At 38.0% G+C, this 13530-nt stretch overlaps 1 protein-coding gene across 5 annotated transcripts in view; it reads left to right on the top strand.

Annotated features, from left to right (window-relative positions):
- CHD6 (chromodomain helicase DNA binding protein 6) overlaps positions 1–13530 on the top strand; it is a 130465-nt gene that overhangs the window by 69121 nt on the left and 47814 nt on the right. For all 5 annotated transcript variants that reach the window (XM_087720295.1, XM_087720294.1, XM_087720298.1 and 2 more), the window contains 6 exons: positions 3180–3327; positions 5352–5501; positions 7729–7794; positions 8520–8578; positions 9073–9190; positions 12386–12472. In XM_087720295.1, the coding sequence (XP_087576421.1) occupies positions 3180–3327; positions 5352–5501; positions 7729–7794; positions 8520–8578; positions 9073–9190; positions 12386–12472 (628 nt within the window). The remainder of the gene's footprint in view (positions 1–3179; positions 3328–5351; positions 5502–7728; positions 7795–8519; positions 8579–9072; positions 9191–12385; positions 12473–13530) is intronic.

Raw genomic sequence — 13530 nt, forward strand, 5'->3', positions numbered from 1 at the left:
GAGGGTGGAATTACAGTTTCAATCCTTAGAACAATAAGAATTCACTTGTGTACTGCCGTTTTTTTTTTTTCTTTTTCTTTTTTTCTTTTTCTACTTTTATTGTAAAAAACAAATTGAATTGTATGGATACACCAAAGTGGGGAGAAGAGGGAAAGAGAAGGGAGAAGTAAAGAGGGAGTGAGAGGGAATGTAAGGAGGGTAAATGGAGGGAGGGGGAGATGTCTGAGGGGGAAGGGAAGTAGAAGAGGGGAATGTTGGAGGGGTGAAAGGAAAGTTGGAGGGGGAAGAGAGGGTGTATGGGGGAATGAAGTGTTATGTTGGGGGGTTTTTTTTTTTTTCCTTTTTTCTTTGCACAGTATATAAGTGATTGTACAAAATGAAAATGAAAATGAAAATGAAATAAAATATTTAAAACTTAAAAAAAAAAAAAAAAAATGAAAAAATAAAAAAAAATTAAAAAAAAATGATAAATATTAGGTATGGAGTATTTAGATTATTTCAATTAGATTTATTCTAGCTACCTTTTTTACAATATGCACAACTGCTAGACATTTTTTTCAGAACCAAAATAGAAAAGTACTCCATAGTTAAATGCCCTTGTTCGCTCCCCACTGGATTTTTTCTTTTTTCTTTTTTTTTGCATCTTGAAGGAAATATTGTAACTAACTTTTACTTCCATTTATGAAGATGGATAATCTGTTGACATCAGATAATTTGTAATCCAATTAGCATAGATTCTCTTTGAAAAACAGCCAAGTGAGTTAAATCACTTGTCTATTATATTCATAATTTCCCTGTTACCTTTCCCCAAACCCTCCTTGTTTCTTTAAACTATCCCATTTTCTATTGCACAGTTAACTTTACAGCATGTAAAGTTAAAATAATGGTTATTTTCTGAGTAATTTATTTCTACATGGAATTTAAGAAGATTCATGAATTTGGTCACTGCTAGCTTCTGTATCCTCATTTTATTTTTAGTTGGGGAAAAACAAAAATATCTCCTCTAATATCAGTTGAGAAGAAAATTGTATGATACTATATATGTGAAATATAGATGAGTTTGGTTTATGCATTAGATAGGATTTTTTAAATGGCTTGTTTAATAAGCCATAGTGTTTTAGTTGCACATATTTCTAGGTCATAATAGATAGACTTGTACTTGATACTAAGCCAAAGAACAAACAAATATATTATGGCATAATATAATCCTTGGTATTCTCTGAGCTTGGTTGTTTACTTGAAGATGTTTCATTACCCAGCTAATGATGATTTCATTATCATCATCAGTGCTAGAAAGGAGTGAGGTTTGCTTTTTATTAGAATTATAGCAAGCTAAATAAAACATTGACTTGATTTCACTTTGGCTAAAAGATGAATTCAGCTATATTATTGCCATAGTAGCTGCCAACCTAGAACTTCCCACTAGTGTGTACATAGCTATACTTGTCTGGCATGTGTGCCATCTACGTGGAATGGCCTTGTGGAGGCAGCACCCGCAAATCTTAGCTACTGTGCCCATTCTTTTAGTGGCGGCCGCAAAAAGAGCAGCAGACCCAGTGACGCTAGGGCTGGCAAGAGTGTGCCAGAAATAGAGACAGAACTTCTGGCCCTTTCCGGATCAGCTGTGGGGCCTCCTGCACTTCAAGAATAATAAGACCTCTCTGAAAATAAGGCCAAGCACTTATGAAAAGTTTTCTGGGAAACATGCTACTTGTTCTGACGGAAGGAGAAGTTAGTTCTTTATTTCTTTTCTTTTTCTTTATTATACAGTATTCTTATTTTTTCTTTCTATTTTTCTTTCCATTCTTTTTCCCCCCATCCAATTTTTCTTTTTTCTTTTTTTTGCTGTTTCTTTTGGTTGTGTTACCTTTTAGCTTTTTAATTGTAACATTTAATAAAAATATTGGGAAAATATGATTAAATACTTATTTGGAAGATAAAGCTGCAATGCTCTAGTATTTCACATCTTAAATATACTACTATAGTTGCTGTTATCTATTACTTATTATTATATACAAATAATAATATTATACACAAAGGGATGATTTGCATCAGAAATATATAAAAAGAGGTCCCAGGGCTGTATGCTTCTTCTGGAAACCTTGGATACTACTCCAAAATCCTTCAAAACGATTAGTTAACTATTACTTAATTTTAATACAAGGTAAATGTAATTGAAACAAAACCAAAATTAATTTTGCCTGGCCCTACATATTACTTTTTGGAATGTAGCCCATGGTACACTATTCAAAGGCTTAGTATGGCCATCAGCCAATAAAAAGTTATGCATCTCTACTTTATATCATTTAAGAGGACATCTGCCTTCCCTGATGAGCTGTAGAATTGGACACATTACAGGTGAGAATCAGAAGAAGAAAAAGATTCCCAATTATATTTCACATGATTATGTTAATAATGTGGTACTTATAACCATTATTTTTAGTTTGCCTGGTTACTTATAAGTGGAAAATTTTTCAATTAAATGGAAGAAGGGGACAGTGTAAATAAAGAAACTTACATACAAATGCAATACTTTAACAGGGCCTGTATTTTGCTGACTGTCTTAGATTAAAAACCAATTTCTGTAGTCATAATAGTTTTAGTTGTGAACTTGTAGATGTCATATCTTTATATATGTTTTGTTTGCAAAGGCTCAGAAATAATAGTTATGTGAAATAGTTTCCACAAAAGAAAGTTAGTTGGAAATCAAAGTGAGCAGCCCAAAGTGCTTTAAGTGCTTTTTTTCAGACTAAAATTGTATATATTTGAATATGTATTGCTCAGTGTTGGAGAGAGTAATCCCTTTGCCTTTAAAATTGTGTTTGGGTAAGCAGAAAAGAGTGCAGTAGAAAAAACCCTCACAAAGACATTGCTTCTCCGTGGTATTTTGAATTTGGCTATTGACTGCAAAAGGTATGACACTTTCTGAAAAACCAAAAAAAAAAAATTTTTTTTTTCATGGGTAGTTTTGGGGTAAAACATGAATGATGGATACTGAGTTTAAGTTTACTTTATTGTCATTGTACTTTGTACAACGAAATTAAATGCTGTCTTTAAATGCTGCCTTCAGTGTACATCATACATAAGAAAACTATAAAAAAGTAAAACAAAAACACACATCCTTCACAGTTCATTGATACTTACTGTGATGCTATAATGCTATTCATTTGTACCTGCAGTATGGAGCAAGGACCAACTCCTGTTGAAAAGAAGAAGAAAGGAAAAAGGAAAAATGACACGTCACTTGATAGTTTAGAATTGGATCAAGGCCTCCTTTCATTGTCTGGACAAAACCTTGAAGAATCTGTTGAATCAGTTGACAGTCAGGTATACTTGAATCTTTATGGATATGAAACAATTTAGTATTGCTACAGTTTTCTCATGAGTACAACCAGTTTATGCTTCGCTAGTTCCTATTATTCTTTGGTTCTGATTGTTAGGGTCCCACCAAAATGTACCTGTATATTAGCTTTTACACAGAACTGGAAATGTGGAAAGTTGTCAAATTGTAGTCATTCAAATAAAGATTTTTTTAAAACAAAAAATGTAAGATTGTTTCTAGACACAATTTAGAGCTTCTACCACACCCATACACCAGTTTACACATTAACAATAGCAACAGCACTTAGACTCATATACTGCTTCACAGTGCTCTAGAGCCCTCTCTAAGCATTTTACAGAATCAGCATATTGCCCCCAACAATCTGGGTTCTCATTTTACCAACCTCAGAAGGATGGAAGGGTGAGTCAACCTTGAGCTGGTCAGGATTGAACTGCTGGCAGTTGGCAGAGTTAGCCTGCATTTTTGCATTCTAACCACTGCGGCTCCATGGCTCTAATTGCCTTTAGTTGCCTAAACTTTTTACCACAGTTTGGTGAGGATCTCATCAACATAATTCAACCTTATCTTTCTTGACGTGTTCTCTTTCTTCTCTCACTGTTAAATCTTCCACCCTATATTTGTTTTGCACTTCTGTCTTCATTCCTTCTCTATTTTCTGTATTTTCCCTCCTAATCACAATTTTGACTTGTACTGCAGGATGACCAGCATAACAATTTAATAAATAATAACAACTATCTTTGTCCTTGATACAATAATTTGCATATGCTTATTGCATTATTGAGCTTTGCAGCACATCATTCAGTTTAATGTGTGCACACTTTTATGTTCCCAATCAATAGACCTCTGTTGGCCACAAGCATTCCATAAATTCACAAAACAATCATAGGAACATCACACATCTTTTTTACAGGAGTTATGTTCACCATATGGACTGTATTATCTCGACTTGCAATTATGTGAACGGGCCTTCACAGATAAAGTATAAGAAAGACATCCCTTCACATTTGTTTAGTTTACCTATCACTTTAAAGTACATTGAAGTTGCTTTGGCTTAGCATCATATATGAACCTAGCCCAAAGTGGTTAATGATTTTAACATTTTATTTGACCTAGGCCATTGACTAAGATGCAGAGCATTTCGGTTCACATATTCAGTTGTAATTTCTCAAGGGTTGAATCATGAAGTAATCAACAGACAAGGGTGAACTATCAGATTCACTGATATTGATCAGAAAGAGCTGAAGTTAGGCAGGAGAGGCACTCCATAGGGAATTTTCTGAAAGTGTTATATTAAAAGATCACTTGATGTAAAGAGAACTGTCTGAAAGTGATTTCTGAATTGAGCAGTGTGTTTACTTAAAGAATATATGCAGTATGCAAGAGCAGCGTGTGGTTTAAATATGACTCCAGGAAAGATAGAAAGTGGGCAAAAACAATTTTCTTCTTTTTCAGAATTTAGATAAATTGGCAGGCAATTTTTAGGATTGGCAGTTTTCTCCCTTTCTTTCCTTGCTATCCAAAACTGCCTAGAGGGTTGGCAAAGTATTCTAGGACCAGGTGGTGATGGAATAGAAATGTAATTTATTATGAAAAAGTAGGAAAACACACACACACAGATTTGTATTCATTTCCTGCTTTATGTCTTAACTTGTCTACGTCTTGTCTTATGTTGGTGTATTTTTTAGAGCTTTTCAGTATGATAAAACTAGTACATGGAAGGATGCACTCTCCATCGTTTGAAATATTGGCTTCATTGATTTGGCATCATTTATTTTTGGGATGGGATGTTCAAACTTTTGAAGTGAGAAGCTAAATCATATGTCTATGTCTTACAACATTTTGTTTAGTTCAAGCTTCTGGTGCCCTAATTTTCTCACTTGCTGGCAACCTATTGGCCAAATTTAAGCAATGTGTGTTTCTTTGTATAACCTGGACAAGGGCTGGATTTCAGCTAAGCAATATTGTATATATCTCTTCTACCATGTTTGAATCTCTGTTTGCTGTACAGAAGCGCCGTTCCGGACGCCAGGTGAAGCGTAGGAAGTATAATGAAGACTTGGATTTCAAGGTGGTTGATGATGATGGTGAAACAATAGCTGTACTGGGTGCTGGCCGAGCTTCTGCACTTTCTGCATCTACCTTGGCTTGGCAAGCAGAGGTATGGCTGGGAGAATTGGGAAACAAAACTTAGTTCCACTTAAAAAATCCATTTGCCTGTGAATTCATAGCACAGTAAGACATGTGAGATCATGTTTGCAGCAATTATAAAAGAATTACTTATCTTGAGTAAAATCAATGTTTTTTTTTCTAAACTGAATTGTAGAGTGCATTCATTTGTAATAAATTCCCAATCGAGGATAACATGTGGGGTGATATACCAGAAAAATGCAGCATTAACCTTTTTCTGCAAATTTAAGTTATCCCAAATAAGTGAATCATTTAACTGATTATGTTCTGTCACTTGAAATGTAATAATATATACATACCCAGAATCTATTCTTACTTAATTTACTACCAAATAAGTATTTCCCAAATGACATTCTAATCTGATTTTGATTTCTCCGTATTTGTTCCACTTTAGAAAATTTCTTAGAGTAGTTCTTTATATTTAATTATAAGCAAAGATTAATAATCATGATAAGCTTCTATTATAATTAAAGCAACATTAAAATGACTTAAGAATCAGTTTGGTGTAGTGGTTAAGGCATCCCCCTGGGAACTGGGAGATTCTTTAAGTAGTAGTTCCACCTTAGGCACAACGTTAACTGGGTAACTTTGGACCAGTCTTTCGCTTAGGAAGCAGGGAATGGCAAACCATTCCAAAATTTTGCCAAGAAAACTGCAGGAACTTGTCCAAGCACTTGCCAGGACTCAACACTAACACAATGGCACCCCTCCTCCAAATACCTTCTTTATTAATTATATTTTATCCCACCTTTATTACTGTATAGGTAACTAAAGGAGGTAAATATATATACTGTAAAACACTGTTCTCCTCCTTTTCCCCCACACAAGAATAATCCTGTCGGGTCTGGGAGAGATGCAGAGAAAGTGTGCAAGGAGCAGAAATACATATGTAAACTAAATTCAGTTCATAAGATGATAGTTTGTTTTCAGTGATTATCTTTAGTAATCTTCAGGCACTCTCACCCATTTATCTGCCACTTTGTTTTTATATGGGAATAAATATATGATCATTAGAATAGACAAGACCAGAATAGAATTGTACATCATATACTGTATAAGTAGTCATCATGATGTACCTTTGATGACCGTTAGTTCAGTGTCTGTTTAAAGTTACGATGGTACCGAACAAGGATCCTCAGAATTGTGGCCGTCACAATATCCTGGTGGTAATGTGATTGTGATTTGGGTACTTGACAGCCAGCTCACAATTATGATGGCCACAAACAACTTGCAGTTACATGACTGGACCTAACAATCGTCCATCAAAGTCAGTGGGGAAACTATCAAGAGATTACAAATTGCAATGATGTGATTTTACATGACAAGAAGTACACTGTCTATTAATTCCAAGAGATGTCTTTGAATACTGAAGGTCCAACTTTGAATGTACATTGCTTTAAAACAGGAGTCCCAAACCTTTTGGGTCTCAGGGACCACTAAATTCATAATTTTAAATCCTGCGGACCACTAATATGCTCAGCCTAATGACTGGCTGGGTGGGTGTGGCTAGGTGGTCATGTGACAAGGTGGGTGTGGTCAACTTGATGTCACTCACATCGAGGGGTGCCTTGCCGGCCTCTACTCTCCCCTCCCAGCCACTCCTGGCCCGCCCGGGCTCCTTAGGGAGCAGTTGTTGGAGCTAAGCAGCCACCTGGATCAGTTCAAATTGGATCTGACCGAGAAGGAGGCTCAGCAGAAGCATCTCATGGAGGTCTATGAGCATAGGCTTTCCAAGCAGAGGGAAGACCTGTGGGAGTGCAAGGCCAAGTACCGGCATGTGGAGGTTCAGCGGGCTGAGATGGTGAGCCAGTTCCAGGCCATGATACAGTGCCGCTGGAGCAAAGCCATCTGGCTCTTTGCCACCAGCAGCACTTCCCTCCAGCTTTCATCCAAAGCACCGCATCAGGAGGCTGAAGTAGACCCCAAGTTGGAATTTCTGCCCCTCCCCTCTGACCCGCACAAAAAGACCCCAAAGAGGGAGACTCTCTGCAGCAGCAAGTTCATTGCATGTATCCGGCCCAGGGCCTGTAGTTTGAGGACCCCTAATTTAATGCAATATAAAAAATGCAAAATAATTTTTCTGTGGACCACCAAAATTTTCTCACGGACCACGAGTTGGTGACTGCTGCTTTAAAACACTAAATGCCACGATCACATCTGGGCATCTAAACTTCCTTCTTCCTGCCTCTGCTCCATAGGAACCTCCTGAGGACGATGCCAACATCATTGAGAAAATTCTTGCCTCCAGGATGGTGCAGAAAGAGGTGAGAGCCTCCCTTGTCATCGGAGCCCTTTCAGTTCCTTTATGAGTTATTATTCTATGGAAAGGAAAGAATAGGATCGATTGTGTTAAATTATAACCCTTGGTATTATAAGAAGATGCTGTAAATTATTTACTTTATCATAATTTTTTTCCCACAGTAATATGATAATGAATAGTAGGACTATTCTGTTTGGAGCTTAGCTTCTTTATGCAGTGAATGAATAGTCTGGAATTTGGAAGTCCTGTTGGAAGCCGGGGCAAGTGTTCAGTTTGAAGCTCAAGGCAGAGGGATATTGTTCTCTCTTTGCCTAGAGTGGGTACTTAAATTCAGAATGCAACTGATGGCAAAATTGTGCCTCAAAAGTTGCTTCCTCCCCTCACCAATTCCAGTATGTAAGTGGATGTTCAGATCTGAAACATATTCTCTGCTGGTTTATTCCATAACACCACTTCCAAAAATCTGGATGGTTTATTTGTTTTTATTATTTTAAAATGTTTTCAGTATTTTTAATTGTAATGTATTTTTTTATTTGTAAGCTGCCCAGAATCATTGATTGAGATGGGCAGCTATAGATATTGATTGATTGAATGGATGGATGGATAAATAAATAAATAGAGAAACTGAGAAATAGATAAATAAATAATATATAATGGATGGTAAGCATTAATGAGTATAATATATCTATATAATTAAAGAAACAATCAAACAAATAATTGTTGTTCCAGATTTATCCTGGAGGAGCAACTTATGAACAGGAAGAGTTCTATGTAAAGTACCGCAATTTGTACGTATAGCATGTGTTTGTCTTATCAATGTGCTACGTACTGTTCTGTTTTGGATGTCCAAAACGTATAAAGTAGCATCTATTTCGTCATAGTAGAAGTTGACTGATTTGTCAAAATTGATTTTGCTCAATTTCATATTTTTCCAACTTTAAATTCCTTATAGCTGATTTCTGCAACACTATCCCTAATGTTTGAATTTTTGTATTTTTTCCCCTCAATTTATATGTTTGGGGAAACACTAGTAAGCTAATACATTACAGTTTTATGCATACTTCTGCCAGAATATGCTTATTTGATTGTATTTTTCTTAACATTTAAACATGATATTAGCTGTAAATTACACTTCAGCTTTTGGGAAGATATAGATATTGTGATCCAATTACATACTTGAAGGAAGTGAGATTTGGACAAGTTTGTCTTAAAATGCCAATCATGTACATGTCTTCCTGGTTCCTTCTTAATAATCTGAATGATACTTTTTATTAATTCATAGTTCTTATTTGCACTGTAAATGGGCCACCATGGAGGAGCTAGAAAAAGATCCCCGGATCTCCCAGAAGATTAAACGCTTTCGCAATAAACAGGCCCAAATGAAGCACATTTTCACTGAGGTCAGTAATGAATTTTCCTGGTTGATTTTATGTACTTTCTCAGAATATTTTAAAAGTTCTGCTAACGGGGGCTATTTTTTGTGGTATTGTGGATATATGCAATTAGCAATGTGTACGCATATAAGCAGCACCATTGCTGTAAACTAAAGCAAAATTATGGTTAAAGAGCTTGTCTTTGACTCTCCTTTACTAGCCTGCCTGCCCTTGTACACAGGGACTCACATCCGCATTTCCCAAATTGCCTGAGTTCAATCCGAACTGCAGCAACCCCCAACTTATAAGCAATCTTTGCCAGATCTCCCTGAGCCTCTCCCCCATGGCATCCCCATGCTTCTTACCTGGGATGCCCTCTACTTTCTGCTTAATGACCCACATGTCTTGGGGGTTATGATTACAACCAAGAATTCTTGGATTGCTATTGCTAATCATGCAGTCATATAATGTTGCACTTTATAACCAAATTGCTTAGCTATGGCAATCGTGTTCCCAATTGCCATTGTAACTCATTTAACTTTTTAAAAATTGATTTTAACTCTGAATTTTATAAACTGTTTTGAGTCTATAGGAATCGGTGGGGATAATAAATTTAAATTAATAGATGATGATGATGGCCTAGATCAGGGGTATCATCAGGAGTCATCAGCGATTTCATTGAGAGTAACATCAGGGTTGTGTTTGACCTCGGGGCCAGGGTGTGTGGCCAGGGCATGGACAGGGTGGGCATGGACAGCTCAATGTCACTCATCAAGTCTCTATTTTTAACCATGACAGTCTCCTGCAGCCTCTGCCAGTGAAAACAGAACTCGGGGAGGTCACACGCAGCCCAAGCGCATGGGTGGGCTGCATGCAGCCTCCCTCTGCTCCATTTTAGTCGACAGAGGGGTGCAGGAGGCTGTCGCTGCCAAAAACAGAGCCTGGGCAGGATGCGTGTGGACTCCCTGAACTCCATTTTCGTTGGCAGAAGATTGCAGGAGGCTGTTGCAGCTGAAAACAGAGCCCAGGTGGGACGTGGGTGGCCCTCACAAGCTTCTTTTTCGCTAGCAGAGGCACCGTGGGCAGGTCCTTCGCTGTTTCCAGGGCGGGCCTCTGGGAAAGATCTAAGCACCCTGCAAGCCAGATCCAGCTCCCGGGTCTTGAGTTTGACACCCCTGACCTAGATAAATAAAAGTACAAAATTATTGTACCTCTGCCAGGGGAAATCAGGAATAGAAAGGTTTATATAATGGCATGTTGCCAGCCAACAGATACCTGAGAATCTTGTTTTTAGAGTGCTCTTTCTAACTATCATGTTGTTACATGTGATGCTATTGTGGATGTATTGTGGAATTGGAATGGAAGAGGTTGACTTTCTCCTGAGCAGAGATAAATAATTGATGTCCTGTTCATTTAGTATGGTAATTTCAATCTTATCATAATAGATATTTATATTTCTGACAGCTCAAGATGAATACTCAGTGAGAATATTGGTTGATTTACGGTTGCTGTTTTTGTTTGGTAATTGCTTCCAACCAGCATCTTGAAAAAGAAATGTTGGCATAAAACTCACGCTTTCCATACAGGTAGTCCTTGGCTCATGTTCATTTATTCAGCAACCATTCAAAGTTATGGTGGCACTGAAAGAATGGACATAGGACTGGTTCCCAAAGTAGTATCCCCATCACGTGACCCCATTCCAGGAGCTTGGTTGTTCAGCTTGTGATTATGATGATACAGGCAGCTGTGGCCAAGTGGTTGCTATTTGTGACTTTTCTTCCCAGCTTCCCACAAGCAAAGTCAATGTGGAAGCTGACAGCAAATGTCTCAAGTTGTTTCCGTAAGTTGTTCTAGCCTGCAGCAACTCCCTACCTGCTTGCAGCCTCCACCAGCCCTCCCAGGCCCTCCTTGGCTTCCCCCCAAATCACATGCAACCTGTACTGGACCTCCCTAACCTTCCCTGGCCTCCCCTATTTCTCTGTGACACCCTTGTATTTCTTATCTGGGATTCCAGGACTGTCAGGATTGCCATAGCTTTGCTATCCAGTTACATGATGTTGTGCTTTACAACCATATCACTTAGTGACAGCAATCCTGATCCCAATTGCCATCATAATTCAAGGACTATCTATAGGAAATTGTAGTCTCTTTCTACAAAATTAAACATTTTTCTAGTTTCAGGGTATGGGGAACTAGTTGGGAAAAGGTAAAAAGTGGAAATAAGTTTCAAACTCTCTGCTTGAAGAAGAGAGATAAAGTCTTCTCAGCTGGACTCTTCGAATGCTATCCACCCTTATATTCTTCAGGGATCCCAACACAGCTCCAAATTCCAAAGAATGTCCTTTCATGTTATGTAACCATTATCCACTGCTATCTTTTTTTTTATATTTAGTTTCATTTATTTTTAGTGGGAAGTAGTAGAGCATTTTTAGGGACACAGGGGCTCAGTGGTTTAAGACGCTGAGCTTGTCAATCAGAATGGTCGGCAGTTCGGCGGTTCGAATTCCTAGTGCCTCATAAGGGAGTGAGCTCCCGTTACTTGTCCCAGCTTCTGCCAACCTAGGAGTTTCGAAAGCATGTAAAAATGCAAGTAGAAAAATGGGAAAGTAACAGTGTCCCGTGTGCCTTTGGCATTAGTCATGCCGGCCACATGACCACGGAGATGTCTTCAGATAGCACTGGCTCTTTGGCACCGCCCCCTAGAGTCAGGAACGACTAGCACATATGTGTGAGGGGAACCTTTACCTTTAGTGGAGCATTTGGAAGAGTTGAGTTTCTGCTCTGAACCTTTACACTTTTATTCTAGATGAGCAGAATTTGCAGTTTTACAAGTGAAAATAAGGAGGTTTGGGTGGAATTATTTTTCTAAGATCTCTTGGTCTTCACACATCTATTTGGGGCTTATATTTCAAAGATTGCAACTGAGGTATGTAAGGAAAAAAGCTGCCAAAGCTTTTATTTCTACAAGAAAGTCCAGGGAAGAACCTGCTAAAGAGCTGTTTTGCTTGCAACTCTATTAAAAATAAAATGAAATCATTTGACAGTAAAAATTGCTTCCTTCTTGCTAGTTCAGGAAGCCCAAACTTTTATTTCTGTCATCCCATGTGACTTTCTTGTTTCGCCATCTGACATAAATTAATAACTTGAGAAACTGGTTTTTCTTTCCTGGCTAGGCCTAACATGACCTAATGCATATCTGCTGTTTGATTCTTATTTTGCCAGCCTGATGAAGATCTGTTCAATCCAGACTATGTGGAAGTTGATAGAATTCTAGAAGTGGCTCACACAAAGGACTCCGAAACTGGGGAGGTATGATTGTTATTTGCAATTCACATACCCACATTCTTGATTTTCCATGGCTGACCTCAGTCTGGGAAGCAGAGGGAGCTGCTTCTTAGTAAAACACAGTGATACAATTCCCCCCCCCCCACCAAATCTGTCTCTTAATTGCCAAGAGTTTTTCAGCTAAGTAATTGTGAACGTCCATGCAGTTTGTCCTGCTGACTCAGCAAGTTTAGTGCTGGAAATAAGAGATTACTGAAATGTAGTCATTGTGTGACTAGAATAAAGTTTCTGTAGGACAATTTTTCTGAGATCTCTGTAGTCATATGTGTATTTAAATTGCAACTATAAAAATCAGCCTCCTTTTTTTTCTTCATAACCCATTCTCAAATATAGTCTAGAAAGAGACTTCTCCTTTGAACTGCACAGCTCCCTTGGAAGAGATATGTTGCCTTGTAACTTTGGTTTAGAACTGATAAGATCAGCACAATTATGATATAGGTGTTCTGCTTCATGGAAAAGTGACAAGAGTTCAGGCAGAGCCCACTCCACGCTTGAGAGGTACATTCCTTAGCTGGCTTTAAAAAATTCAGATTCTTTTAATTTCTCATGCCTCAGAGCTGTGCTCCACAACATAGCACCTTGGGTATAGTCCTTGGCATCTTCCTGGCTCTAAGCTCCATATGACTGAGAATGGAGCATAGTAGTACCAAATTTGTAAATAGGAGAGTTCCAACTCCCCTCAAGGCAGTGATGATGTCTGTAAAATGCTCTAAATGGGCCTTAAATCTCAGCAGTTGTCAAATTTATTAGGAGTTGACGCTATCACATCATACGTTGTGCATGCAGTAAACCCCAGGTTCAGTTCTGTTTGGTAAGGCATACTACATCTGGACTGCAAAAATCCAGATGACTGTTAGATGGCAGCTTATAAATTTGTGCATCTTTTTGTTGCATTTTTGCAGCCCAGTTATGGTTGCTTTAGCCTCCTGGTTTGAAAAGTAAGAATCTACCAGTCAATATAGGCAATATTCCTGTACCTAAAAAAAAAGAATGGAATCAACGTAAAGTCTTTATAATTCCAT

The sequence above is a fragment of the Thamnophis sirtalis genome, unplaced genomic scaffold, assembly GCF_051295495.1.
Source record: "Thamnophis sirtalis isolate CommonGarterSnake01/CBP01778 unplaced genomic scaffold, rThaSir2_p1.2 scaffold_7, whole genome shotgun sequence".
NCBI lineage: Eukaryota > Metazoa > Chordata > Lepidosauria > Squamata > Natricidae > Thamnophis > Thamnophis sirtalis.